Source organism: Catharus ustulatus, chromosome 2 (genome assembly GCF_009819885.2).
Source record: "Catharus ustulatus isolate bCatUst1 chromosome 2, bCatUst1.pri.v2, whole genome shotgun sequence".
NCBI classification, from domain to species: Eukaryota; Metazoa; Chordata; class Aves; order Passeriformes; family Turdidae; genus Catharus; species Catharus ustulatus.
The window spans coordinates 119974283-119998187 of record NC_046222.1 but is presented as its reverse complement, the minus strand read 5'-3'; the positions used below and the strand labels follow the sequence as shown (position 1 = coordinate 119998187).

The 23905-nt window shown below is 43.2% G+C and overlaps 1 protein-coding gene across 1 annotated transcript in view; it reads left to right on the top strand.

The window, feature by feature from the left end:
• The window catches only part of UMODL1 (uromodulin like 1), an 83318-nt gene that overhangs the window by 55808 nt on the left and 3605 nt on the right, over positions 1 to 23905 (top strand). The window contains 6 exon segments of the mRNA XM_042778998.1: positions 850 to 987; positions 1612 to 1859; positions 9960 to 10110; positions 14873 to 15108; positions 15887 to 16014; positions 20243 to 20402. Coding sequence (XP_042634932.1) covers positions 850 to 987; positions 1612 to 1859; positions 9960 to 10110; positions 14873 to 15108; positions 15887 to 16014; positions 20243 to 20402 — 1061 coding nt within the window.

Below are 23905 nucleotides of genomic sequence, written 5' to 3'. Positions count from 1 at the left end.
AGTACAAGAGGGTGGGGGCAGTGATCCTTATCTCCCTGGGAGATATCCTGCTAATGGGCCATCCATTGAAACCAGGCAGGGTATTGTTCTTTATCTTTTCACAACCCATCCTTCCTCCAGCCAGTCATTTTCTGCTCATGGCCACTGAGTCCCACTGTGGCACTGATAAAATTACTGCATCCCATTGGGAGTTGCTCCAGCCAGGGGGAAGAGCCCAACATTTCTTACCAAGATAAAACAGAGGGTTTGGGACACTAAAGAGCCCCTTTCTCCACTGGACTCCAGAGGAAAACTGGATTTCTCCACATCCCCACTGGAGCTCCGGAGGGAAACTGCACCTTGTACAGGAGCACTGCTCCAGCTGAGCCACATCTGTCACTGCAGGAGGATGCAGCCACCATGGAATGGGACTGCTGCCAACACCCTGCCTGACGGGTGTCAGGTTGTACTCTGACTGTGTCAGGGTTTGGGGTTTGTTCTTTGTAGTACTGTATTTCTATTTTAATTTCCCTAGTAAAGAACTGTTATTCCTAATTCCCATATCTTTGCCTGAGAGCCCCTTGATTTCAAAATTATAATAATTTGGAGGGAGGGGGTTTACATTCTCCATTTCAAAGAGAAGCTCCTGCCTTTCTCAGCAGACACCTGTCCTCCAAACTAAAACAGCAACTTTTCGTTCTTTGTCCATATAAAAGCCGCACCTGATTATAAGCCGCACTTTGGGTTTGGATCAAAATTTTAGTCAAAATGGTGCTTATAATCGTGAAATTACTGTACTTACTGATTACTTCTAGCTTAATGCAGCCAGCAGGGAGGCTCTCTGACCTTGCTCTTGTTTTGGTTCCACAGACTGGGATGAATGTGCTTCCCAATCTGAGAATGACTGCTCTGTGTTTGCAGAGTGTGTCAATTTGATGGGCTCCTACCCGTGCAGGTGCAAGACAACCATGGATACCAATCCATCCCAACCTGAAAGAAACTGTGAAGGTGAGAAAAAGGCTGGCATGTAATAATGTAATTTTTTGTTGTTGTTTGATTGTTTTTTCCATGAAGCATTGAAATAAGTGGTGGGGTACTGTAGCATCTTTGCCATCTGTGGCTGAAGGGGTATATATGACCTGTCTCTAACTATAACTTTAACTATAAATATAAATATTTATTTATATTCTATACAAATGTATAAATTAGATATTTATAAATAACATAAGTACACAAATATATAATTTATATAATATAAATGTATAAAAATATAAATACACATAGATTTATAAAAATAAATATATTCTGGTGAATGGTCTTTGAGGTCTTCCTTGATAAGTCTGATAACTGCAACAAGTATTTTTCTCTCTTTTGCTGTGTCTGTGGCTGATTTCCTCCCACCGAGTTGATCCATGGCCTTGCCAACCAGAACAGGAGACCCAGAAATCAAATCTGCTTTTTTGCGTTGCACAAACCAGATGCAACCCCATAGAAATCATTCTACAACGTGTTTATGAACATTTTGTGATGCTGCCATGGGTGGTTGAGCGGCCTCGCTGCCATTTTCAGGCCAGGCCCTGGTGTCTCCTCGTCCTTTCAGGCCCCTTTCATGGTATGTTTGCTGTGTTGCAGGTGAGGCTGTGGATCCTCTCACTGAAACCATGGCTCCTGAAATAAGAAACAGCACGGACTTTGCTCTTGAAGAAAGAAGGCCTGCAGGCCCTGCTGCCACTGTCACCACCCTCATCGCACTGTTCCCTGCTGCCCTGGGTGGCAAACAATTGTCCCACAGTCCCACCAGTGCTCCTCCAAACCCTTGGGAAGAAGATCTGGCCCCACAGATGAGCTTCAGCAGGGACAGCACCCCCATGGCCACGGGGGTCACCCCCAGCAGGGCTCTGGCCATGGGCACAGAGGCCACAAGCCCATGGCAGCAAAGCTCCATGGCCAAGGCTGCTCTCCTGAGCACACCCTGGGCACAGCCAGGCCAGAGCAGCTTGGCTCAGTTTGGCTGTTTCCAAATCAAAGAGCCCCAGCTCAGTTTGGCTGTTTCCAAATCAAAGAGCCCCAGCTCAGTTTGGCTGTTTCCAACTCAAAGAACCCCAGCTGCCAGCAGGGCTCACACAGCTGCTGCAGTGCCCCAAGCCAGCTCTGGAGCTGGCCCTGACACAGCTCTGCTAGCCACAGGGAATGCTGACATTCCTGCCCCTCTGGGAGCAGATGGAGAGGAGGGGAGGGAGAGCAGCTCTTGGTCTGAGCTTTGGCATCAGAGCCTTGGGGTCACCAGCTCTGCCAGGCACCTCTGCAGCCCTCAGTCCAGACCTCAGTGAGCACCCATCCCATGTGTGGGAATTCACCTGGGAGAGAAGCAAAGCCTGGCTCAGAGTTTGGAAAAAGGCACCTAAAATAATTTTTTTGTGGAAAGGATAGTGCAGGAGGGAATCTTCCCCTATGACTTGCAGCTGTACTGATTACCAAGGAGTGGAAACATCTGTGTCTGGTCAATGAGTTTGGGGGGTTATAAAAGAGTGAGTTAGCTGGCCACTGGTTAGCTGGCACTTGCAGCTAGAGATTGAGACTTGGGGTCTGCTGGCTGTGTTGTGAGGAGGTAAGGGATATTTGGTCATGCAAGGGACGGACAAGGTAAGAAGATGTGTGAGACACAGTCAGGGTAAGGTGGCTGGGAAAGAGATAGGTTGAGTTTAGAATGAAAGAAGGAATCAGTACTGTGTGAAGTTGCTTATAAGAAAAGGTGTCAAAGTTACCTGAGAGGTGTCTATGAAAGAAGGAGTGAGAGTGAAAGAAATTTATTAAGAGAAGAAGGCATATAGTGCTTTTCAAATAAAGAATTGGTGGTGATCCTAGTTAATGTGCTGGTGGTGATACTAGCTGTATCTGTCTCAACATAACTACAACATTTTTTTAATGCCAAAATGGTTTTCTCAGTGCCTGCGACTTTTTCTACATCAATAATATTTTCTGCAGCAATTGGCACTTTCTCTTTGCTGAATCAGCTTGTGAAAGTGATTCCTCTTCCTGGCAATTTAGCAGTTGCTTTTATTGATGTCACATTTCTTCAGCTCCAAGAGGAGGAAGCAGATAAGAGTGCACTAAGCATGGCTCATGGCAACTTTTGCTGCTTGTCTTTTTGCACATCCTGGTTTTTCTTGTAGCCTCTGGCACCAGGACATGGCAGTAGCAGCTGTCTATGGAGTTAATTTAGGGAGAAAAAGGACCTGCTCAGCAGAGGGTGATTAGTCAGAGTCCTCCACAAATCCCCTGTGAGGCAGGAGCTGCCTGGAAACCTGGGAGACACAGCTTCAAGAGCTGTAATTGAGAGCAACAAGGCTGGTGAAGGTTTAATCTGTTTGGGTTTGGGCAGATGTGTTGCAGCTAATTAGGGGATTTTTTTCTGTTGATTGGAGCTGAATCATATTTCAGAGAGATTTGGTTTTAAAATTACAGTTTTGTTTGGGATGGGAGTGCTGCTGTCTCTGCCCACCACTAAATGTATTTTTTTTTTTCTGTGGTGTGTCACTATTCAGTTTGGCTATTCCAGTTTTGTCTCTACTTGTCTTTAGTCTGTCTCTTATACGCTCCACATCTCTCTGATCCCAAGTCACACCTTCCCTCTGCTCTCTTATCTTCCCTTCTCCTGTGATCTGACATTCCTGGTGGTCTCCACTCATCCAGCCCTGCTTCTGGTGCTCCTTCATGTCTTTCTCCCTGGAAAATGCCTTTTTCAGCCAGGCTGGTTCTGCTGCTTCTCCAGCTTCTCTTGTCCCCCCACCAGCCCTGCTCATCCCATGTCCCCTCCTTCAAACCTGCTCTGCCTTGGGCAGCTGTGCCAATGCCCTGTTCAGTTGCTGTCTTTTCTCTTCCTAAAAAAAATAATTGTTTTGTTTTACATTAAAACAATTTTTTTAAAGTATGCAATCAGCTGATTTTAACTGACCAAAAAGCCTCATAAAGGCTCTTCCCAGCTGGAAAAAAACTGAAGGATTCTAGACAAAAGAAGTCCTGTTTATAAAAACTTTTTTTATATTCCTGATGACTCAAATGTTCAGCCAAGTGCTTTTGCTGGGGAAGGGCTTATGCCTAAGGAATAAGAACAGGAGCCATCAGAGTGGCACCTCACTAGCACAGGGCAATTGATTCAGAGGGCAAAAGCACATGTTTGGTGAAATTTCATATGCAGCTCCTCCTTGTGGCATCATTTCTGACCTGGAGGCTCAGCCTCAACCAACTCTTCATAGTCTAGTCTGTTAAGTACCAGGGGGCTTTTTTATTACTGTTGGAGAATTGTTCAGAACATTTTCCCCTCACCTGAGACAACTGAGTGTGTTTTATCCCCTAAGTACCTGTGTTCATGTGACAGGACAAGCTATGGCGAAAAGCAACCCCAAATCCTTTGTTCTGCCTGGGGTGAGGACTGGGATTGGAATTATGCTGGGATAAAGGAGCCTTCCTCCAGTGGCCTGCTTCAAGCAGGCATTTCTCCCCTCTCCTGTAAAGCTTCACCTGATTACTATTTCTTTTCCTCCAGTGCCTATCCTAGTTCAAGTGATTATTTTCCCAACTTGGATGTAAAGTGGTTCACAGAGTTTATGCAGAGCTTTGCAATTCTTTCTGTTTCAAAGAAAGCAGCTAAAACGGCAGATTAAAACTGAATACAGGAGTCTGACAGTTTCAGAGCTGGAACCTGATGCCCTGTGGAGGTGCAGGGAGGAAAGCAGGGAGCTACACCAGAAAGTAAAGACTGGTAACCTGATTCAGAATTTTAAACTGAATCCTTAGCTAGATGATGAAGTTCTTGAAGTTTTTGGTGAAGACCATCCTGTATTTATAGACCCCATTGAAACACTAGGTTTTGCCGTGCCAGGAGTGATTTGTTAGGAGCTGGGGGCAGAGCAAAGGTAATTTGCTGGCGATGGTCCCAGCATTGGATGATTACAATCATCACTAAAAGGATGCTGGGGCACAACCCATGCCTTGAGAAACCCTTTCTCTGACTGCTTCAGTGTCTGTAGTACAATGCCAAACCCAGAGATACTGGGAAACACAGAGAAATCAGAAAATAAACTCCAATGTTTGAGTCTGCCTTAATGTCACTCAGCAGATGTGAGCTGAGGGGGAAGTGCACACCCTGTTGGGAACCATCTCGTGCCACCACAGCTGTCCAAAGTGTAGATGTGTAAGCTCAGGCAGCTGCCCAGCCTTCCTCTGAGGCTGAGGGAGGATTAAGTGCTGCAATGGTTCCTCTCTGGAGGGACAACCAGTTGAGCCTGGAAGAGTAATTCCAGTGCCTGAATAGAGCAACATTCCAGATATCGCTGAGCATCCAAGGCAGAGCTGGCAGATATGAGACCTATGGGAGGTCAGTGCCTTTCCTGAGAATCATCTGAGGCTCAGGCAGAGCAGATGAAGATGCTGGATGACTTACTTGTAGACTTTTGGGGTTTGGGCTACATTTCAGAGGACTGGTCTTCTATGAGTTGTTGCATTGTGGCCAGGAATGATGGGGACTGTGGCACACCATAAAACATGTTTAGAAATTGTGTTTTTCCTTACCTTGCACCCTTCCGGACTCCTAGTGGCACAGTTTGGATAACAAACATGGAATACTCCCCAGGCTTTAACAATACAAGCAGTGAAGAATATCAAACCTTGGCACAGTTCTTTATTGATGAAATAAATGGTGAAGGATGATACCTGTCTCAATAAAACCCTCTGTATGGTCTTTTCCCCACCCAAAGCCTGTATAACTCATGTGTCCCTTGACACACTTGTAAGGTTTGGCTTCCCCTGACTGCCTGAGGCTGCAGAATAAGTGTGTAGCTGTGTTTTACAGGAATATTCTAGAGGATTTGGGGATTCTCTAGTATACCTCTATCTCCTTTACTTATTGTACCTGGTTACACTGAATTACTGATCTCCTCAAGGGGTGTGGTGGAAAGTTAATGGAAGTAGCAAAGTGCTCTGATACCCTTGCCCTGAACAGCACTATCCTAATTAACTAGATGATTGTCATTATCCTTTGTAGCAGTACCTCAAGGCTGACAGTTCTTGCAATCATTCTGGATTTTGTGGCCCCATATCTGGAAAGGGAATGGTTTCTTGAAAAGTCACCTCTGCCCTCACTTCTAATTAGAGTGCAGGATATCAGAGCACAACATGATATCTGCTGTGCCTTTAACCCTCTCAGGATTCTCAGGCATTGCCTTTGACAGTGTCTAATACTGCAGTGAACTTGCCAGAAGTTTATTCTTCAAACACACCCATGCCTGGAAAATCACTGGTTATGCTGTGCAGCTTTATTGCTTCCCTTATCTCCCCTTCACTGTCTGTGTTTTCAGAGGCCTTGATAAGTGTGGTGATAAATCCATCACTGGCAGTTTGATGGATTTTCAAATCCTGCAGGGGCCTCCCAAGACTTGCTGGGGACAGAGTCAGGATGTGCCACAGCTGGCACAGGGACAGCCAGGCCAGCCTGGGGTCACAGACAGCTGCTGGGAGGGAGGGGGTGATCCATTCATCTTTCTTGGACACCAGATCAGCTCCCACTGGTCACAACTGGTTTGCACCTTTCTGGGTGTGTTAGCAGAGCACAGCCTTCCTTGGAGCTGTTTTGGCCTCAAGCTGTCACATCAGGAAAACTGTGACAAAACGAGAGTGATGTGATTAGCAAAGTGAAAAGGGAGCAATTCTCCAGTGACCTCTCTCATTCAGCACCATGCTCTGCCCGAGGCTATTTCAGAACAGCACAGTGTTGAAATGGACTGAAATGATTGTATTTTCTTCATTCAGTCAGGTCTCTTAGTCCAGAAAATCATGGGTACTAATAATTAGGAAAAATTGTAAAATGGCTGCATAAAGGAACAAAACTAAGTTTTGTGTCAGTTTTACCTGAGCCTCAAATTATCACTTGTGATTATAAGGAACCTTTTCCCGGCACTCTGGTTTTGTGGATCAGCTGGAGAGATCTTAATGTTGATTCCTTTCACTTCTGAACCACTGTAAATGGGCTGTAATTGCATAGCTGCTGTAAATAATATTACAAATATTGTATTTCTAGATGCCAAAGAAAATTTAGGAGACCAGAAAGATCTGTGTATTTTCTTTTCAGGTTATGAGGGCCAGAAATGAATCTTTTAAAGTAAATGAGGAAAGTTTTATGAGTTTTAAAAGCTTTCTCTGGTTCCAGTTAAGTACAGTTTGCCAGAGATTTTTCAGCCTCTTTTGAGTCACAGTCTACAATTCAGAGGATTTATAAATCCTAATGTGTATAATGTTCTTTAGCCCCAGCACCTAAGTGCCACGTGGCTAAATTGGCAGCACAGCAAGTGGAAATGTCATCCTGTAAATAATGAGAAGAAGGTAAAAACTTGATATGACATCCTGCACTGTCATTGTCCAGACAAGTTTCACCATCTTTCTTTTAATGTAAATTAAAAATAGTGTAGCTAAAGGTAAAAAAAAGTATTTATGTCTTGGGGTTTGTTCAGCGTGTGTTTTGCAGCATCCCAAGAAGAATATCAGGGCTTGTGCTCAAGAAAATCAGTTGGGGAAGCAAAAGGTTTGAGTTTAAAATACATTCACTGCAGTGCAATAAATTCCCAAGTCGAAAGCTTGTTTTGAACTTGGGTGTCTTAAATTTAGCTGAGTAACAAAAGTTGTGAAAGTAATAAATGATAATGCCTTATGAAGGTGACCCCCTCATTTGGAAGGCACATAGCCTGTGTTTGTGTGACTCAATGCACCTAAATGATTGTAGCTGAAGCTATATGGATGTGGAATGGGTGTAGGAGCTGGGATTAAGGAATTTTCACAATTCCAGTGTGATTTCACCATTCTGTTTATTTGCGTTTAGCCATTTATCCACCTCCACTTCCTGGAAGCTGCTGGTGATGGTGGCTGGGCAGATGTGTGCTCTGGTACCTTCTTCCTGAAGGTGCAGCCAAACCACAGACAATGGGAAGGTGTGGGGTTTTTTTTAAAATCTGAGTGAAAAAAGTCTTCAAACAATATTCTGTTGAAATTACTGTACCTTTATTTATTCCCAGTCCCCAGCCTGTCAGTGCATTCCTTATTTAGGTTTCCTTCGTGTGCTACAGAAATTGCAGATGCAGTGACGGACCTGAAGATAATTTCTCTTGTAAGAACCACCCCCATACTCAAGGGTATTATATATTGAATATTTCTTTCCAAAAAGTTCCATCCTCCCCCACTTTTTTCCTAGCCCTGCATCATCAAGAATTGTTTGGATAACCCAGGGTGTGGTACCTGTTGGAAGAGTCTCTTGGATAAAGGGTTTTATAGTGTCACCTAGTGGCTAAAAACAAATACTGTGAACATACCCTGACACTATTCGAGCTCTGGGCCCTGCTTTGGGAGGAAAAATAGGAATAAGGATAGAAACAAAATAAACAAACGCTGTGGTCAGGCTCTGGTCACAGGGAACAAGTAACAGGACAAGAGGAAATGGCCTCAAGCTGTGCCAGGGGAGGTTCAGGTTGGATATCAGGAGGAATTTCCCCATGGAAGGGGCTGCCCAGGGAGGTTTGGAGTCCCCATCCCTGGAGGTGTTCAAGGAACGACTGGATGTGGCACTCAGTGCTCTGGCCTGGGGATAAGGTAGGGATTGGTCACAGGTTGGATTTGATGATCTTGGAGGTCTCAGTGATTCTGTGAAAAAACAACTAATAAAATTTTCAGATAGGGAGAAGATGAAAATAGAGCAGGCTAAGAGGCTATCACAGGTGTCTGTGTTTAATGCTGAGAAGTTCAGACAAAAATTATGAAAGGTGAAAACTCAGGTCTGACCTCTGACTTTTCAGTACTCGCTTGTGAAACAGAAGAGAGAGCAGGAAGAGCCCAAGAGTCCCTGTCCTGAGAGATTTGGGGTCTGACAAGGACAGTTTATGTTCTGCCTGGGTTTTTAGAGGGGAGTCAGCTGTCTCATCCTCCCAGCTCTGCTGGGGTGCTCCAGGGTTTGCTGTGTGGGACTTGCAGGCACATGGGAGCTGTTTCCAGGGGCACACAGGGGGTTTGCTCTGTGCCTGCTGCCCTGGCACCCAGCTCAAACACATCAGCTCTGGTGACTCAGGAAAGGGCTGCAGGGCACCTGCAAATCCTGAGACCATCTGCAGGGCTGGATTGCAGCCAGTGGGGAAGCCAGGGCTGGGTAATGCACGGCAGGCAGGGCACAGGGCTGTGCAAGAGCTGTGAGAATCCAGCACTAAATGCCCCAGCTCTGTGCAGGGGTGCAAGGCAAACAAGGCTGCTTCTCCTGGTGGCTCCCAGTGCTTGCCTCTTCCTGGTGGGAACCACTGCTGGCATCCCCAAGTATTACACACTGAAATAAACTGTGCCTTAAACTCATGGCTGAAATCCAGCCCTGCTGCTCCAGGTATCTCCTGCAGAAATCAGGGAGAAGAAGATGCAGCTGGAGGTGACCACAGTGTAGCCCCTACCCTGGTCCCTTAATACTCTGGTCTGGGCATTTGGAGAGGGGTGGATTTTGCTTGGCTCTGGTGAGAAATCAGCTGCAAAGCAAAGCTTGAAGGTGACCAGCTCGAAGTTGTGATGTTCCTGGGCTGAGGGAGCCCTCTGAGGCAATGTGGAGTGTCAGGAGCACCTTAATTTCCACCAGCAATTCCTTGTGCTGGATTGCTCCTCTCCCCAGAGGCATTTTGGGGAGAGCTTCCCTGCAGTCTCCTCCCTGCCTTTCTGTTACCAGAGGCAAGGGCTTGTGCTAAATGACAGCTATATCTTCATCACTTGGCTTGTTTAATATTCATGGTTAAACATGTGCCACATCCTTCAGCTGCTCTGGAATGAAAATGTTACAAAGCAAAAGGTCAATTTTCTGCTGCTTTCCTCCAGAGCAGGAAGCACAACACTCATTTCTGAGCAGTGTACACAGCCTGAAATGTAATTGCTCCATCTGCCCATCCCCACATACATTGTTTTCATTCCAGGTGCAAAAATCTCTGCCCCTCGAGGTGCTCCAGCAGAAGGATGCTGGTCTGATTAAAGTGCTGGTAAGGAGTGTTGCTAATGGGAGCAGAGTGATAAGTTTCAATTTGTTGCTTGCAGAAGTGGGTGTCCACCATGTCATCCCCACTTTTTGTGAGGCTTTGGAACACAGCTCCTGATTGCAAACTCCAAACACCATTGACAGGGGCAGCCTCTCCATGCACAGTGAGGAGCAGCTTGTGCCCCAGTAGAGTAATTTCACAATTATAAGCCACACCATTTTGACTAAAATTTGGTCTGAACCTGAAGTGTGGCTTATAATCAGGTGCGGCTTATATATGGACAAAGAATGAAAAGTTGCTGTTTTAGTTTGGAGGACAGGTGTCTGCTGAGAAAGGCAGGAGCTTCTCTTTGAAATGGAGAATGTAAACCCCCTCCCTCCACATTATTATCATTTTGAAATCAAGGGGCTCTCAGGCAAAGATATGGGAATTAGGAATAACAGTTCTTTACTAGGGAAATTAAAATAGAAATACAGCACTACAAAGAAACAAACCCCAAACCCTGACACAGTCAGAGTACAACCTGACACCCGTCAGGCAGGGTGTTGGCAGCAGTCCCATTCCATGGTGGCTGCATCCTCCTGCAGTGACAGATGTGGCTCAGTTGGAGCAGTGCTCCTGTACAAGGTGCAGTTTCCCTCCGGAGCTCCAGTGGTGATGTGGAGAAATCCAGTTTTCCTCTGGAGTCCAGTGGAGAAAGGGGCTCCCTTAGTGTCCCAAAACCTCTGTTTTTATCTTGCTAAGAAATGTTGGGCTCTTCCCCCTGGCTGGAGCAACTCCCAATGGGATGCAGTAATTTTATCAGTCCCACAGTGGGACTCAATGGCCATGAGCAGAAAATGACTGGCTGGAGGAAGGATGGGCTGTGAAAAGATAAAGAACAATGCCCTGCCTGGTTTCAATGGATGGCCCATTAGCAGAATATCTCCCAGGGAGATCAGGATCACTGCCCCCACCCTCAACAGATGGTGATAGAACAGAGACCTTTTATCACACTCTGTATTGTTATGTGCGTCTTATAATCAGGTGTGGCTTATGTATGGACAAAGAAGGAAAAATTGCAAACACCTGGAAGCATGGCTTATACTCAGTGTGACTTATAATTGTGAAATTACTGTAATTCTTCAGAGCCAGACAGATGATAAAAGCTATTATTAATCTGTGTCTTCTGAGGTGAAAGTATTTGTAAAACACATGGATGAAAAACCTTTCTCTCTCCCTATATTGCTCCTTCTTATCCATCCATTAAGTTTTTTCAGAGAACTCAACACCCACAGATGACACAGGAAGGGAGGCACCACTGATCCAAAAGGACAAAACCCTCTGGTCTTTTTGACAATATCTAGAATCAGTTTTACAGAGGAAAAAGTTGAGGAGATATTGGAGGTCATGGATTGAGGGGTTTACCAGTGGAAATGAGTCCTTGAACACAGCTATAACTAGCATTGTTTAGAATAAATTAAACACATTGCTCTCTGCTTTGCACTGATAATTTCTCCATGAAATGGAAATCCCAATAAATAAATGAACATGTGAGTTCTTCACTGGGAGTAATTGTTTTCCTCACACACCTGTGGGTCTGGAGCTGAGGTGAAAGCCCACACTTTGCCAAACCCACCCTGATGGCTGATTGTACAACTTCTTTTCTTTTATATGTAATTGAAGTAAATAGCAAAAAAATTAAACTCCTAGGAGCAGCTGAATTCTGTTTTGCAAGTCACTTCTGGAAAAAAACAAAAAAGACCCCAAATCTATTTGTCCAAAGAATGTTATAAGCTGTGAATTGGAATCTCATACAAAATTACTTCAGGAATATATTTATGTTCTGCCCTGTAATAGGGCCTGTTATACTCACAGTTGTAAATCTGGAAAATTTCATATCCTGCTAATTAGTAGGATCACAACTATCTTGTGGTGGTGTTTTGTAGAGTGCCTGCCCCCTCAAAGCTTTGCTAAAACAAAGGGTTTGTTTCAGGAACAGGTCCCCAAAGAGCAGGTGCCTGGTGCTGCTTTGAGTCCCACCTATGGTCTGGTTTGCTCTGGTTTTTAGACTTTGGAAAGTAAGTAAAAGCTTTTTTTTCTATCAAAAATGAAGATTTTGGCCAGATAAAAATTAAGACAGCACCAAGACTGCAGTCTGGACCAGTCACACAAGCCTTCTGGGCATTCACTCAGCATTTCCTCAGAATTGTGAAATGGGGGGAAAAACTGAAAATGTCCCTGGGGTTAGAAGCATCCCCTTGGGCAGTTGATCACTTTAAGACTGGGAATATACTATATTAATATTTAATGCTGCAAGGTTTTTTTAACAGTTCTGTTTCTCACATTTGTCACCAAAAATTAGACAAGATTGTAAAGATTCTGTGATGTTCATTAGCAGTAGCAGAGGGGACAGAAGAGGTAATAGAGGAAATGACAAAGTATTTGAAAGGTGGCTTGACCTCTGTATGGCAGCAGGGAGGAAATGCTGGTATTACAAACTACATTTTTGTATGAGCTGATTCATCTGACTTCTCTCTTTCCTCAGGTTGTTTGCTAGCTGATTTATGATGGGTCTTTAATTTCCTAAATTCTTTTAGACTTCTTCTGTAATTTACTTTTGGTTTTGTAACCACAGTGATATGGAAGATTTTTTAGTGAAGTCACAATGATTTGTCAGTTGATACCAACCTTTGTTCAGTTTTAACTGAGATATTAATGTGATAATGAGCTTTTGGGAAATCCAGCTCTGGAAGAGCTCCAACTTTTATTTTCCTTCCTTTATTGTGCAAATCAATGACTTTTTAATTTGGGGCATTTCTGGAAACTGGGCAGTTCCATAAAAATTTATATATGTGTACAGATTTTATATATTGTTGGGAAGTAGGTGGCATTTTTATATTTAGGCCACTAAAATTATTTAAGAGAAGTTTTTTGTGATGAGACATTGTTTGTGCTTCCCTGCAAATGGAATTCATTGTCTGGATTCTCTCTCAGCCAGTGGTGGATGGACAGTCAGGGTGTAATGCTGGGTGTTTGACACACACATTGGTCTGAACTTTTGCTTCCCATTTCCCCCAGTTTTTTCTTCCTGGAACCATCACAGATTGCATTACATTTGTTCATCTCTCTCGGGGCACATGTGCAATATGGGGCTGCCACGTGAGGTTTGTCCCTCACATCCCCCAAAATGAGTTTTCCAAAGCACTCAAGGTCCCATCTTTTGGGTAGTAACTGGTCACAAATGGGGCCTTGGGGTTTTTTTTTTGTTTTGTGGGGTGGGTTTTTTTGTTTTGGGGGGGGGGGGGTGTTTTTGTGGGGTTTTTTTTGTTTTTGTGGGGTTTTCTTTGGTTTGTTTGTTTTTGTGGGTTTTTTTTGTTGTTGTTGTTTTTGTGTATCAAACTCCTGTTTATGCCCTCAGCCAGAACTGGGCAGTCTCCTACAGCTCCAGGCAAAAACATTCAAGCACTTGTTGAGCAACTTCCAGTGAGGGATATTGTGCAAGCACTGATCTTCCAAAAGCTGTATGTACATATGTTGCACACTAATTATTGCAGCTGCCAGGAAATAAAGCACTTCAGCTTTACTGATGGGCACTTCATGTGGCTCATGGGCTTCTTTCCAAAAAGCACCCCAGCTTTGGCAGTAAGTAGAGCAGGTTAAGAAAACAAAAGAAGCTGGTTTCCTGCTAGTAAAAATGTGAGTTTCCCCCCAAGAGTTTGCTTTTGCCTGATGAGACCAACCTGAACATGTAAATTACAGTAATTTCATGATTATAAGATGCACCTGATTATAAACCGCACATTACAATACAGAGTGTGATAAAAGGTATCTGTTCTATCACCATCTGTTGAGGGTGGGGGCAGTGATCCTGATCTCCCTGGGAGATATTCTGCTAATGGGCCATCCATTGAAACCAGGCAGGGCAGTGTTCTTTATCTTTTCACAGCCCATCCTTCCTCCAGCCAGTCATTTTCTGCTCATGGCCATTGAGTCCCACTGTGGCACTGATAAAATTACTGCATCCCATTGGGAGTTGCTCCAGCCAGGGGGAAGAGCCCAACATTTCTTACCAAGATAAAAACAGAGGTTTTGGGACACTAAGGGAGCCCCTTTCTCCACTGGACTCCAGAGGGAAACGGGATTGCTCCACATCACCACTGGAGCTCCGGAGGGAAACTGCACCTTGTCCAGGAGCACTGCTCCAGCTGAGCCACATCTGTCACTGCAGGAGGATGCAGCCACCATGGAATGGGACTGCTGCCAACACCCTGCCTGACGGGTGTCAGGCTGTACTCTGACTGTGTCAGGGTTTGGGGTTTGTTTCTTTGTAGTGCTGTATTTCTATTTTAATTTCCCTGGTAAAGAACTGTTATTCCTAATTCCCATATCTTTGCCTGAAAGCCCCTTGATTTCAAAATTATAATGATTTGGAGGCAGGGGGTTTACATTCTCAATTTCAAAGAGAAGCTCCTGCCTTTCTCAGCAGACACCTGTCCTCCAAACTAAAACAGCAACTTTTCATTCTTTGTCCGTATATAAGCCACACCTGATTATAAGCTGCACTTCGGGTTTGGACCAAAATTTTAGTCAAAATGGTGCAGCTTATAATTGTGAAATTACTGTACAACAGTACTTTATTTTTGGCACTCTTCAGCACTTCCCTTCAGCCAGAAGGCAACAGTGATGGATAAGAAACCTGTGCACAGCACAGTTTTACCTGTGACATCTCTGCAAACTTCAGCTCATGTTTCCTCCCCTGCTTCACTGGACTTCTGCTGAGCACAAAGCTCTGGAGGACACAGAGTTCTCCAGCACAGTGCTAATTCCTCTCACCATGGATCCCATGGCAACTCCTGATGTTTTTCCTTGAGCTTCTCCAACCCCTCTTGTCAAACCCACCCAAGAGGATTCCATTGAAGACACAGTGAGTGTGTTTTGTGAAATTGAGAGGATGGTCCTTGCCATCCAGAAGAGATTGTTGCAGCATCAGTCCATTCCAGAGAGTTCCCTGTTCCTGGGGCAGCCTGGCTGCACTGTGAGCACCAGCAGTGGCACCCATGCTGTGCTACAGGTGAGATGGAGTGACTGTGGCACCCAAGTTGAGACTGTAAATCCACTGGGAATGCCAACAAGCTCTGGAGCACTCTGTTTCTCTTTCAGGAGGGGAGAGGCAGTGGCAGATCCCTAGCTATGTGTACAGTCTATTAGTTGCTGAATTTCTTTTGGAGAAAGAAATCCCCTTCCTGTAATGGTAAGTTACCTCAATTTGTGATGAGAAGCACCAAAGAGAAGGGAATCTTTGAGGTCAGGCAGCAAAATTCAAGGACCTCTCCAAACTGAGAGTCATTTCCCATGCCTCTTCTGGCTTCCCTTTGCAGCTGTGTTTTCTTAAAAATAATTTCATCACCTCATGCTGATGAATACTTCAATGGCTACCAGTAGTGGGGGCAAAGTGATGGCTCTCTTTGGATCCCAAACCGATGGCTATGGTCAGACCATGCCAAAGCACACAAACTCCCTTCTGGAGCAATGACCACTGCTAAGGAATGATCACTGCCCACCCCTGGAAGTGTTCAAGACCAGGTTAGATGGGGCTCTGGGAAACCTGGTCTAGTGGAAGGTGTCCTTGCCCATGGCAGGGGGTTTGGAACTTAATGATTTTAAAGATCCCTTCCAGCCAAAGCTGTTCTGTGATTCTATGCTATGGCAATAAGGAAAAGGAGGAAGACTGGTGTATTTTCTTTGCTTCCCTGTACAGCACCAAAGGTACTGGAGGTTTAATCTGTTTGATTTTTGCTGTCAGAAGAACAGCCAAGCACCTGAAACTGGAAAGCTCTGGTACAACCCTGGAAATAGTGATGTGTTTTCTCCTTTCTGTGCTGCAGAACATGACTACTACTGTGGTGAAAACCAGCCTTCAGAATGATGTTTCTGCTCAGGGAATAATCCACCACTGGAATGTTGCCAGTCCCATGCACTGTGTGTGTCAAAACGATGTCTTGACTTCCTCAGGGTGAGGAACAACTCTCTCTGTTTTGAAATTCTGCTGTGTGACTGTGTGCTGCTGCACTGGGAAAACCCCCAGAGGTACAGTGACAGCAGTCTGCCATCCTGGGAGTCCTGTGCTCAGAATGATGCCTTAAAGTTTTAGTTTTTATATTTTTCAGTTCCTATGCTCCATTAGTGTATAACTCTGAACTCCATGTAGAGTGTCAGTGAGCTCTCTTCACAGTTTGGTCAGACAAAACAGTCCTTCCAGGCCTAAGAATCAAGGTCACCATCACAGCCTCAGGTATAAACAAAGGTGAATTGGGAGGAAGCAAACCAGGGGGATGACTTCATTACCTGAAGCTATAATTGGACTGTTAACCTCTGATATGCAAACAGACCAAACTTGTATCTGTCTGAAAATCTTGTGACCATCTTGGGTGTAGCCTCTGCCAGGCTCCTGCACTGCCCAAGGTGTATGTGTTAAAGGTCTTTAATAAATATCCACTTTATTCTCTAACTCTGTCCTGCCTCTGTCCTAGGTAGCCAGTCCAAGGCATCAAGGAGATCCCTGCTGTGTGCTTCTCCTACTCCAGTAATGTGCCAGTAGATCCAACCAGCTTGGCCTTTACTGGCTAAACCACAGGTGAAAATAAACCTTTGGGAACTGCTGGTTCAGGAAATAGAATTTCTGTCTCCTCATTGCCTTTCTTGGCAAATAGTTGTAGCAATAACAGCATTTTCCCACCTTTGGAACATACCAATTCTTTCTCTTTCCACCTGATGTGGCCTGCAGATTGCTATGTGGCTTCTGAGAATGGCAGTTTTTAACCCCCCCCAAATCCCTATTTGGTCAACTTGAAAAAACAGAAGATATATAATGCAAATATTTTTTTGTTGTGGAAGGCCCCACCTTTAAGAAATATGGAATCAGAGCCACACTTCACAGAAAGTTAATGCTGTGCTGAAAGAAAATGTGACAGCACAAGCCTTTCTCTGATGGGGAGTGTCCTCCCTTCATACAAGTGCACCTCCTCTCTTTCCTGTCATAGAGTTTAAACTATTGGCACCAAATCCAGTTTCTGTTTCCTAGCCCTGTCTAGAGATTGTGTTTGTCTTTCCATTTCCCACCAAAGTCTTCTCAACTCACCTTTGTGTGAGCTCTATAATTTTCTCATGCCTTTCATTTTCTGTTCAGATTTTTCTTTGATTTTTTTTTTTTTTTTTTTTTGGCTCTTCTGCACTAAGCTTTCACAGTCCTTTCTTTGAGCTTTCAGAGAGCTCATAGTCTTGTTCCCCTTCTGCCCCACTCAGGTGTGTCTCTCTGCCCTGTTTCTATTGCTGGGACCACCCTTTGGATTTCCTCCCCTGTGTTTCTATGCATTTCTTGGGGTCCCATTCAGTTTTAATGTTTTCACTTGGTTTCGGAATTTTCCCATGACTTTTTTAAGCATTTCATTTTTTTACAAAGATCTCAACAAGCTCAATCTTTTCCTTTCTTCCATGATTTCAGGATGCTATTAGGTGTAATTTTAGCAAGTTGTTGTCCATTTCCATGCACTGCTTGTTGTCCCATTAGATTTTTGTTTTTTCTCTTGGTTTTGGAATTTTCCTTTTCCTTCTCTTGCCATTTAATTTTTTTAGTAACTGCTCAATAGGCTCCATTTTTTCTTTCTTCCATGATTTTAGGATGTTATTTGGAATACTTTTAGCAAGTTTTGGTCCACTTGCCTGCACTTCTTGTCATCTGAGGCCATTTCGTCGTGGTCACCCAATATCCAAATTTCCATTTTTTTTTGTTTTCCATCGCATTTAATTTCATCATATCTCTTCTCCAGGGGGTTTGTAAGACTTTGTCTTGCGATTTCAGTGAGCATCATTTGGGCAAGCTTTGGTCCATATCCCTGTACTTCTTGTCGTCCCTTTCACTTTTAGTGTTTTCACTTGGTTTCAGAATTTTCCCATTACTTTTTTAAGCATTTCATTTTCTCAAAAAGATCACAACCAGCTCTATGTTTTCCTTTCTTCTCTGATTTCAGGATGTTATTAGGTGTAATTTTAGCAAATTGTTGTCCATTTGCATGCACTGCTTGTCATCCCATTCTTTTTTTTTTTTTTCTCTGGGTTTCGGAATTTTCCTTTTCTTTCTCTTGCCATTTAATTTTTTTAGTAACTGCTCAATAGACTCCATTTTTTCTTTCTTCCATGATTTTAGGATGTTATTTGGAATGCTTTTAGCAAGCTTTGGTCCACTTGCCTGCACTTGTCATCTGAGGCCATTTCGTCATGGTCACCCAATATCCAAATTTCCATTTTTTTTTTTTTTTCATCGCATTTAATTTCATCATATCTCTTCTCCAGGGGGTTTGTAAGACTTTGTCTTGCAATTTCAGTGAGCATCATTTGGGCAAGCTTTGGTCCATATCCCTGTACTTCTTGTCGTCCCTTTCACTTTTAGTGTTTTCACTCGGTTTCGGAATTTTCCCATGACTTTTTTAAGCATTTCATTTTCTTACAAAGATCTCAACAAGCTCTATGTTTTCCTTTCTTCTGTGATTTCAGGATGTTATTAGGAGTAATTTTAGCAAGTTGTTGTCCATTTCCATGCACTGCTTGTCATCCCATTCTTTTTTGTTTTTTCTCTTGGTTTTGGAATTTTCCTTTTCTTTCTCTTGCCATTTAATTTTTTTAGCAACTGCTCAATAGGCTCCGTTTTTTCTTCCATGTTTTTTTTATGTTATTTGGAGTACTTTTAACAAGTTTTGGTCCACTTGCCTGCACTTCTTGTCATCTGAGGCCATTTCATCCTGGTCACCCTATTCCCATATTTCCAGGGTTTTTTCCATTGCATTTCATTTCATCATATCTCTTCTCCAGAGGGTTTGTCGGACTTTGTCCTGCCATTTCAGGATTTCATTCCCTTTCCTGAAAGTGAGAATTTCCTTTCAGGAAAGGGAACGAATTCCGCGATTTCAATGAGCATCATTGGGGCAAGCTTTGGTCCTTATTTGCTAATATTACTCCTAATAACATCCTGAAATCACAGAAGAAAGTAAGAGATAGTGCTTGTTGAGATGTTTGTAAAAATATGAAATGGTTAAAGTCATCGGGAAATTCTGACACAGAGTGAAAACATTAAAAGTGAATGGGATGACAAGAAGTGCAGGGATATGGACCAAAACTTGGCCAAATGATGTTCATTGAAATTGCAGGATTTCGTTCCCCTTCCTGAAAGGAAATTTTTCATTTCAGGAACGAAATCCTGAAATGGCAGGACAAAGTCTGACAAGCCCTCTGCAGAGGAGATATGATGAAATGAAATGTGATGGTAAAAACCTGGAAATATGGGAATAGGGTGACCAGGGTGAAATGGCCTCACATGACAAGAAGTACAGGCATGTGGATTAAACTTGCTAAAAGTACTCCAAATAGCATCCTAAAATCATGGAGTAAAAGAAAAAATAGAGCCTGTTGAGCAGTTACTTAAAAAAAATGAAATGGCAAGGGAAAGAAAAGGAAAATTCTGAAACTAAGTGGAAAAAGTGTAAAATGAATGGGATGACAAGCAGTGCATGGAAATGGACAACAACTTGCTACAATTACACCTAATAACATCCTGAAATCACAGAAGAAAGGAAAAGATAGAGCTTGTTGAGATCTTTGTAAAAAAATTAAATGGTTTAAAATTTATAGGAAAAATTCCGAAACAGAGTGAAAACACTAAAAGCAAGTAGGATGACAAGAAGTGCAGAACTTTCAGCTTTATCAAGCGTTTATGTGCCTTTTGTGAACCAAGAAATATTAATCACACATGGTATTAAAGCAGCCTCTGGTGAAAGAAAATGTTTGTTCCTTTCTGCATCCCTGATATAAACCCAATGTTATTTTTCTTAGGCTCACCTACCACCTTAAAATAGAGGATAATAATTTTGCTCAGTATCAAAATCTAGTCCTTTAAATTTGATTTTTTTTTTTTTTTCCATTTTGTGTTTAGTGAAGTCAAGTTTAAATCCTGTTACTCTTTCCCTTCTCCAACTCTCCAGTCCCTTCTCACTCTCCTGTTTTACTTGGTTTCTTGAGAATAAAGCAGCAAAGAACCCCTTATCACCACTGCACTGCCAGAGCTGCTTCATGAAGGCTCTGGTGTGACTTCCTGAAGGGAAAAAAGCCTTAAAACCCAAGTTCTGTGCTGTAACCAAAACCTGCCTTCTCTAGCCTTAGCTGCTCTGCGTGGCTTTTGTCTCCCTTTTCAGCTGTCCCATCCCAAATACTTACACCCTGCTGCTGGAAAATGGGAATTTGAGCAAAACTCAGTTTAAGTTGAAAATTTTATCCTTGGTCAACAACTCTGTGCTTTACTTACACTGTAGAATTCATATTTGTATGGAGTCACCAGGAAGCACCTGCAGGATTGTTTTGCTCTGATATGCTCATTTTCCCCTCCCCAAAAATATATTTTTCTCAGTGTCATATGGAGTCCTGCAATGGAATGGAAGGAGTAATGTTTCCAAACAAGGTTTTAAAAGAAACTTTTGAGGTTTCCTTTGTTCTCTGCTGAGAGCAGAGAGGAGTGGGAAAACACTACAACCATGTGGAAGGGTCAGATTTTCTTCCTGTTGCTCATCCTCCTAGAAAAAAAAGCATGAAGCTTGCCCAGAGTTGGACCTTTCACTCATTTTAAGGATGACTAAAAAGCAATGAAATTAGACTGGGTAGAAAAGTATCAGCTCAGGTGGAAGTCTCAAATAGGAACTCTCAGAGTGGCAGTGTCAGAAGAATATCTGGGTAAATTTATATCTTTTTCTGTCCTTTTTTTTTCTTATCCCCTACAGATTTGCTTCTTCAACTGAGAGTGTAGGTGCCATGAAAGGAAACTCAGTGTCAGGGCTGTGACTTTAATAGAGTTTATTATGGCTTTTTAAAGCAATAAACTTAGCCATGTTCTGATAAGAACTGCAGGTTTTAATTGTCTTTTGCTACAAAGTATTGCATTGTTTCTTTTTACTTGCAGTGATACACAGCTTTATAATAAGAAAAAAATATGTTTAACTGATGGCTTTTTTTTCTTACTAGCAGTTACTTGGGAATTCTCCTCTTCCTCTACCAACCTTCTTGCTCTTTTCCTATCAAGGATGTTTTCATTAGCAGTTTGGTGTTCCCCCATTGTTTAACACTTTCCTCTAGCTCTAAATAACACAGTTTAAACCCATTATAAAGCAAATGATCTTTTCCTAAAGGATTTAAGAAGGCTACCAGAAGATGCTTGTTTCCTTTCTCAAAGTATAAGGCTTCCTCCAGATTAAAACAAACAAACAAAAAAACAACAAAAAAGTAGGGACAGGAAACATGACTGACAATGGTAAGATGGCTCCAGTTTTTGCAGCTGAGTATGAATATAAATATATACAGAATGCACTGTTCTTTCTCCTATGCAAAATTTACCTGTATGAGAAGTCAGTGAATTCTTCAATTCTTCAATTAATCTTCAATTAAGGCTAGATTGTGATGTGAGGAAGTACCAGGCACATGTACACAGGGTGAGCAATGGCTTTTACAAAGGGAGGAGGAGCTGCAGAAGGTGCAAAGAGCAAGGAAGATGAGCAAGAACAGAGGATATTTGTAAATAATGTAAGATGGCTGGGAAGTGCTCTGGGTCTGGGATCTGACCCCCTGATCTGTTACGCTGGGAGCAATGACTTGCTTCAGGGCAGGTTTAGCTCAGCTCTTCACCCACACACTTGGTGCTTACATCTTGTGTTATTTCTTCTTGCTCAGTCTAGTTATTCCTTGTTTTCTCTATGGAAGAGAATAAAGTGCTCTAAAGTTTACAGTTGGAAAGAAATTGACTGACTGAGGAGAAAAGTAGTAAGAAATGAGTAAGAAAAATGACTGAATGGGAAGAGGAGTGATGTGCCACCACCATGCAGATGTTTGGTGGAACATGGCTGCTCCATGGCCATGTGGAACCAAAAATTAATTGCTATCAAGGAAACAGCTACATAAATGTGTTCTGTAATGGAGTGCCAACCTGGGAAAGCTATTTGAGAGCAGACCAAAGTCATAAATAACCACATTGGGCATTTTTCTGGGGACTGACCCAGCTGAAGACACTCTTGCTGGCAGTGGATTGCAGAGATTTTCCAGTGCAGCCAAACTGGTAACACTGGTGAGACATTCTGGTCCAAACAAGCTGGTGAGACACCCTGCTGATTTTGTTGGTCATGATATGATGCTGCTATTTCTCTGGGGTTTTGTGCCCTTTCAGAAGAACCACAGTACCCTTTGAATAATGCCAGTAGGTTTTGGTTCCCACCAGGGACGTTGAGGCTGCAACTTAAAAAGGCAGCAAACAAACAAACAAACCAAAAAAAAAAAAAAAAAAAAAAAAAAAAAAAGAAGGGCTCAGAAAATGCCTGTGCAAGTGCTGCTCACACAGAGCTAAAGCAGCTGATCCCCAGCACCCACAGGACAGGGATTTCAGCCTGGTAGTCCCAGATTAGTGGTCCACATGTCACTGAGGTTGTGGATAGCTTCAGAATGACACACAGCTCAGCAGGTCTGAAAGCTGCTGCTGCTTTTCCTGGTGCTGGTTGCAGTTCCTGCCCTGCCTGCTATGGGCAGCAGAAACATCCAAACAAAAGTGCAAAACCCTGGCATTAGTGATAAATTTATTCATCCAAGAGGTTTCTCTAAAAGAGACAGAAAGTTAATTAAAAGGTTGTCTGTGTGAAATGTCTGTTCACAGTAGTGTGTTCCTGTGTGACTAATTACAGATTTTATACTGATTTTTCCCTGATGCCATTTGTTTTGGACTTTCTTTTAGTGCTAATTTCAGTTTAACAGAGCGTAACATTAAGAAACAAAAGCCCAGTGGTGAGAGAGCTTCCACAAGCTCATCAGAAGGATTTGTATTTTGAATTAGCACTCCACAGGACTTGTTGGAGTTTGAATTGATCGTTGCAGTGATGCCACGCAAGGGCTCAGCTCCTGAAGGCTGGAGAAATAATCTCCCTGCACAGAACATCCTGGGGCCCCCTGTGTAAATCAGCTGGTGAGCTGTGAACAGACCATCATGCCAAGATTACAGTAATTTCACGATTATAAGCTGCACCATTTTGACTAAAATTTTGGTCCAAACCCAAAGTGCGGCTTATAATCAGGTGTGACTTATATATAGACAAAGAACGACAAGTTGCTGTTTTAGTTTGGAGGACAGGTGTCTGCTGAGAAAGGCAGGAGCTTCTCTTTGAAATGGAGAATGTAAACCCCCTCCCTCCAAATTATTATAATTTTGAAATCAAGGGGCTTTCAGGCAAAGATATGGGAATTAGGAATAACAGTTCTTTTCTATGGAAATTAAAATAGAAATACAGTACTACAAAGAAACAAACCCCAAACCCTGACACAGTCAGAGTACAGCCTGACACCCGTCAGGCAGGGTGTTGGCAGCAGTCCCATTCCATGGTGGCTGCATCCTCCTGCAGTGACAGATGTGGCTCAGTTGGAGCAGTGCTCCTGTACAAGGTGCAGTTTCCCTCTGGAGCTCCAGTGGGGATGTGGAGAAACCCGGTTTTCCTCTGGAGTCCAGTGGAGAAAGGGGCTCCCTTAGTGTCCCAAAACCCTCTGTTTTTATCTTGGTAAGAAATGTTGGGCTCTTCCCCCTGGCTGGAGCAACTCCCAATGGGATGCAGTAATTTTATCAGTGCCACAGTGGGACTCAATGGCCATGAGCAGAAAATGACTGGCTGGAGGAAGGATGGGTTGTGAAAAGATAAAGAACAATGCCCTGCCTGGTTTCAATGGATGGCCCATTAGCAGAATATCTCATGTAGAGATCAGGATCACTGCCCCACCCTCAACAGATGGTGATAGAACAGATACCTTTTATCACACTCTGTATTGTAACGTGCGGCTTA